The sequence below is a fragment of the Sinocyclocheilus anshuiensis genome, unplaced genomic scaffold (genome assembly GCF_001515605.1).
Source record: "Sinocyclocheilus anshuiensis isolate Anshui unplaced genomic scaffold, SAMN03320099.WGS_v1.1 scaffold487, whole genome shotgun sequence".
Lineage (NCBI taxonomy): Eukaryota > Metazoa > Chordata > Actinopteri > Cypriniformes > Cyprinidae > Sinocyclocheilus > Sinocyclocheilus anshuiensis.
The window spans coordinates 2,668,711-2,674,011 of NW_015548240.1; the positions used below are offsets into that span (position 1 = coordinate 2,668,711).

The 5,301-nt window shown below is 37.0% G+C and overlaps 2 protein-coding genes across 3 annotated transcripts in view; both read left to right on the forward strand.

Annotated features, from left to right (window-relative positions):
• LOC107655015 (golgin subfamily A member 5) overlaps positions 1–1,940 on the forward strand; it is a 6,701-nt gene extending 4,761 nt beyond the window's left edge. For both annotated transcript variants that reach the window (XM_016442404.1, XM_016442405.1), the window contains exons 8-13: positions 78–206; positions 329–427; positions 546–768; positions 1,032–1,137; positions 1,241–1,304; positions 1,421–1,940. In XM_016442404.1, the coding sequence (XP_016297890.1) occupies positions 78–206; positions 329–427; positions 546–768; positions 1,032–1,137; positions 1,241–1,304; positions 1,421–1,501 (702 nt within the window). In that variant the 3' untranslated portion in view covers positions 1,502–1,940. The remainder of the gene's footprint in view (positions 1–77; positions 207–328; positions 428–545; positions 769–1,031; positions 1,138–1,240; positions 1,305–1,420) is intronic.
• Positions 1,941–2,646: 706 nt separating this feature from the next.
• Positions 2,647–5,301, forward strand: part of LOC107655016 (thyroid receptor-interacting protein 11-like) — a 23,442-nt gene continuing 20,787 nt past the window's right edge. The window contains exon 1 of the mRNA XM_016442406.1: positions 2,647–3,190. Coding sequence (XP_016297892.1) covers positions 3,052–3,190 — 139 coding nt within the window. The 5' untranslated portion in view covers positions 2,647–3,051. The remainder of the gene's footprint in view (positions 3,191–5,301) is intronic.

Sequence of the window (5,301 nt, forward strand, 5' to 3'; positions counted from 1 at the left end):
TATATATATATATATTAGCCAGCTGTAACACTGATAAACACACACTGCATATTTGATTTTCCTTGTGTTTCCTCTAGGATCTGGAAACCCAGGCACTCACAGAGAACGAAAACTGGAGAGAACAGCTGGCAGATGTACAGGAACAACATGCCCAGCAGATCAGAGCCAAACAGGAAATAGAAGCAGAACTGGAAAGATCCAAACAGGTACATGATTGAGAGAGAGAAAAAAAGAAAGAGTGGGTATATTGTGGTTTGTTGCATTGTTTTATTTTTAAAAAAGAAGAATATTCTGAATAAGGAGTAAATGTTGATACATTTTAATGCAGGAACTGCAGTACATTGAGGAAGAGCATCATCGCACTAAAATCACCCTTCAGGGTCGCGTCAAAGACAGAGAAGATGAGATCCAAAAGCTTAGAAACCAGGTACCCATGTAGGAATAGCAATTAAGGTTTTATAATAAAATATTTTTAAAAGAAACACCTGTGCACATGCTCCAAGTTTTCTGAATTTTTATTGTGAATTTTGCAATTCCTCTGCTAGCTGACCAACAAGGCTCTGAGCAACAGCAGTCAGGCGGAGCTGGAGGGCCGTTTGCACCAGCTGACAGAGACACTGATTCAGAAGCAGACCATGTTAGAAGCCCTTGGCACAGAGAAAAACTCTCTGGTCTTTCAGCTGGAGAGGCTGGAACAGCAGCTGAAAAGCCTGCAGGGTGGTCAGAACAGCGGCTCGCATATCAACATGGCTGCCATGGAGGGACCAGGTCAGTGCACTGCATGATTACAATTAAAATTAAAAGTATAAAAACAGCAAAATTAATAAAACTTTGTGTAAAATTATAATGAAAACAGAAAATATAAAAACAAAAGTTAATTCAAATTAATAATAAAAACGACATTTTTCATATTAATAATAAAATTAACGCTGCATCAAACCACTTAACTCAAGCTTTTTTGTGTAGAATAATTGAACTTTTGATACTTTGAAGCCCAACATGATTGTGTGTGACTGTTTTTGTGTGTATAGGTGCTAGGCAGAGGAACACACCAATCCTGTTTAATGATGCAGACGGACCGGGTACAGGAGTGTATGGGAAGGTTCGTAAAGCGGCCAGCACCATCGACCGCTGCAGGTAATTGAGTCCCTGGAAATCCTTTTTGTGTGTGTTTTCTAAATGTATTTTACAGTGTCCCAATAGTATTAAAATGTGTGTTTTTTTTAATATTTTCATTCAGTATACGTCTAGGAATCTTTCTCAGACGTTACCCCATGGCCAGGGTTTTTGTTATTATTTATATGGTGAGTACACAGCACATTAAGGAATACTTCAAAGTTACAATGAAGAATTAAAAGTTTTAAGGAAAAGCAGGATGAGGTTGTGTTTATTTATGGTTCTTAATCTTTTTTCTATCCAGGCACTACTACACCTTTGGGTAATGATTGTCCTTTTGACATACACACCAGAGATGCATCACAATCATCCTGATGGGAGATAAAGGACTTTCTACCTGTAATAACACATAATAACCTGTTTGAGATTAGTAAGGGTTAATAAAGGTTAAGCTTAGGGAAATTTCAGGCTGCTGTACAGTGGCTCAGTATGCATTCATCTTCAATTTGCACAGACATGCTGTTGGCGGTTCTTTCTCTCTCTCTGTGACTCGGTTTCTCTCGCATTTCCCCTCATTCACCTCATTTATTTTCTGTTTTGGCCCATACATGATTGAATGCTTTGAGTAAAATTTGGCGTGAGTGTTAAGAACAGTATAAAGTGAAATATTTAAGGTGTAATTTAAAGGTGTGGTTTTATTCAGTTGAGAATCTTTTGTCTTTTATCCATCTCTGTTTCACGCAAATGTAATCATGACTATTTTTGTTACAGGAAATAACAGATTGTGTTCCTCACACTGTATATTTATCTTAATAAATATTAACGTGGACATAATCTTAATTCTCCCGGCTACTTTTGTCACTCTCTATTCTTAGAAGTACTCAGTGGTGATAATGAGGAAAATGTAGAAGTTACTACAGTAAATGTATTATATATTATATTTTATAATTCATTATTAAAATAAAAATAACATATATTTTAATATCTAATAAATTATACATACATACATGATTATATATTATTCAAAGGTTTGGGGTTGGTAAGATTTTTGATTGTCTCTTATGCTCACCAAGGCTGCATTGTATTAAAAAATACAGTAAAAACAGGAATATTGTGAAATATTATTACAATTTAAAATGACGGTTTTTCTTTTTTAAGGTATTTATTCCTGTGTTGCAAAGCTGTATTTTCAGCATCATTACTCCAGTCTTCAGTGTCACATGATCCTTCAGAAATCATTCTAATATGCTGATTTGGTGCTTGAGAAATAATTGAATTCTAGTGTATGTTATATACTTATAATATATTGAAATAAAAAAATGCCATCGTATAATATATAAATATTATCATATTTGACACACCCCCAAAAAAACTTCGATTATGGCCTCGGATATATTATAGACAAAACTTGGCCAAAACAAAAAGTTGGAGTGTTTTATCACATGATTGCAGGACTCTTTCTGTCCAGTGGCGTCGCTGTTAATGCGTGAAAAGAGTGCGCTGCATTGTGTTGGTCCTCCACCGTCCCATAATCCATCTGTGCTGTCCACGTCTCCGCTGACGGATGATTAGTCCGGCTGTGATGGCCGCGGTCGAGCTGGCACTTTATCCGCGTGAAAAACACAGCGACCCAAAACAAACCCGTACCAGAAACCTGCCTGTCCATATGTGTATATAACCCGGCGACCAGGTCTTCGTTATTCCTGTGGATTTAACACGTATAACTCGGCGTTTTGTATTTATTTATGTCATGAAGTTTTGAACCAGCTGGAATCCGGATCCGCCGCTGGTTAATTATTACGTCTATTAATAACAAAGGCTAATTATTAATTAGCTTGAGTACATGAAGCCCTCGCTCGCACGGATCTGTGCTGTCAATGCATTGTTGTCTGTGTGTCTGAAAGGCCCGTGTCGGTGATTAAGGGTTAGATCATCATGTCGTCTTGGCTGGGAGGGTTAGGCTCTGGCCTGGGTCAGAGTTTGGGTCAGGTCGGGGGAAGCTTGTCTTCTTTCACCGGGCAGATCTCTAATTTTACCAAAGATATTCTGCTGGAAAGCGCCGAGGAAGTGGGAGGTGAGTTGACAACAGTCAAGATCATTTCACTTCCCATGCAGACATTTAGCACTTTTACAGTGTTTGTACATTATGGTCAGCTGTTTTGTTATATAGTTGTCTATTATGCATTTATATTTAGTGATCACAACTGTAGGCTAGACTAATGAATGTAACATTTTTATGATGACTGGTTTATGAACACAATCCAGTTATGCTTGGTTTTTATATACCCAAGTTAATCTCACTGTGAAATGTGCTAATTGTTTTTGTCTGATTGTTGAGATGTGACTATACTTTAGCAGTTTTTTTTTTAAGATGTGATTTTGTTTACATTGGCATCTGGTCGAAGAAATTAAAAGGAAAGTGCTCTCAAAAACGAAAATTATTATACTTTTCCAAACCTAAATGACTGACTTTCTGAGGAACACAAAAGGAAATGTTAGGGACCTGTCATTCTGCCTATCTCCTTTTGAGAAGAAAGAAAGTCACACAAGTTTGGAAGAAACAAAAGGTTAGGGTGTGTAAATGGCAGAGTTTTCGTTTTTGGGTAAACTGTCCCTTTAGGATTTCCATTGTCATTCTCTACAAATGTCATCTGATGCTGCAGTGCGCTTAAGACAGAGTAAGAGGTTTGTTTGCATACAGCCGCTGAATCCCTATTAGAAATGTAGCTTCGGCTGGAGTTTAGGCACTTGATCTTAATCCAGAAAGTGCTGGATGTTTCTTTCTTTTGTGAATGGGAACTTAATATTAAGCACTGGTGTGTATCTCTGCCTTGGTCCTTGTATCTGGCTCAGTGATTTTGCAAACACACAAGTATGTTTTTTTTGTATTTATTTTTTTTTACCACCAACAATATGGCCTTTTTGACCTTTGGAGGAGTGGACAGACACACACAGAGCACACTGAGAACTTTGATCAGCAGCTTCCAGCAAAGCAGACAGACCTTGAGTCAATATGTCATGTCTCACGATGCATTAACCTGCCTGTTTTAAAGCAGACTTACAAAAAATGACCTGCTTTTGTTGTCTTTCAGATTATACTACATAAAGGTGGTGTGTCAACTTTACCAAACGTTATGTTTGTTGACATTAGGTGTCATGAAAGCACTGAACAGCATTTAATAATATTGGCTAATTGTAATATTATTTATTGTTAATTCTTGTTCATTCATTGTGCATTAAGTAATAATAATGCTAATATTAGTAATGTTAATATTTGTAACTTGAAATGTTAAAGATATAGGCTATTAGTAGCTATATGTAAAAATAACATTAACAAAGTAGATTAATAAATGCCGTAAAAGTATTTTTCATTGCTATTTCATGTCATCTATTGCATGAATTACTTTTAACATATAGAAACTTATTGTAAATTGTTACCAGTGGTATATTGGCAATGTTTTTAGGCTGGCTGCTTGGAAGTGGCAGGTGTGACACCTGGTAGGGGTTTGTCCTCTTCCACAACAACAGAGAGCTTCAGATGGATTGTCACTATTATTGTTATATGTTGCTTTAGATGAAGGCTACATTGAAGTGACTCCATCACTTTTTATGCAACACAATATCAAGTAGTTATTTAGTAGGTGATGTTAACTTGTAGAGTGGTGTTATGGCTAAAAATGTTTCTGAGTGAAGCAAGCCCCATAAGATTCATGCAGTCAGCCATGGCCATAACTGTAGCCTTAAAGGGTTAGTTCACCCAAAAATGAAAATTAGCCCATGAATTACTCACCCTCAAGGCATCCTAGGTGTATATGACTTTCTTCTTCAGACGAATCCAGTCGGAGTTATATTATAAATTGACTTTGATCTTCCAAGCTGTTTAATGGCAGTCAGCGGATGTTGCGGTTCATCAGTCCAAAAGAAGTGAAATAAAGTGCATCCATCCATAATAAAAAGTGCCTCACACGGCTCCGGTGGGTGAACAAAGGCCTCCTGTAGCGAATCGATGCATTTTTGTACGAAAAATAACCATATTTAAAACGTAATGATCAATTTAATGTAGCGACATCTTACGTCATCCTCCCGGAGCTGCTTCCGTGTACAACTGTTGGCACAAGCTAGATTAAAGTGATTATTACGTTTTGAATATGGATATTTTTCTTACAAAAACGCATCGATTCACTA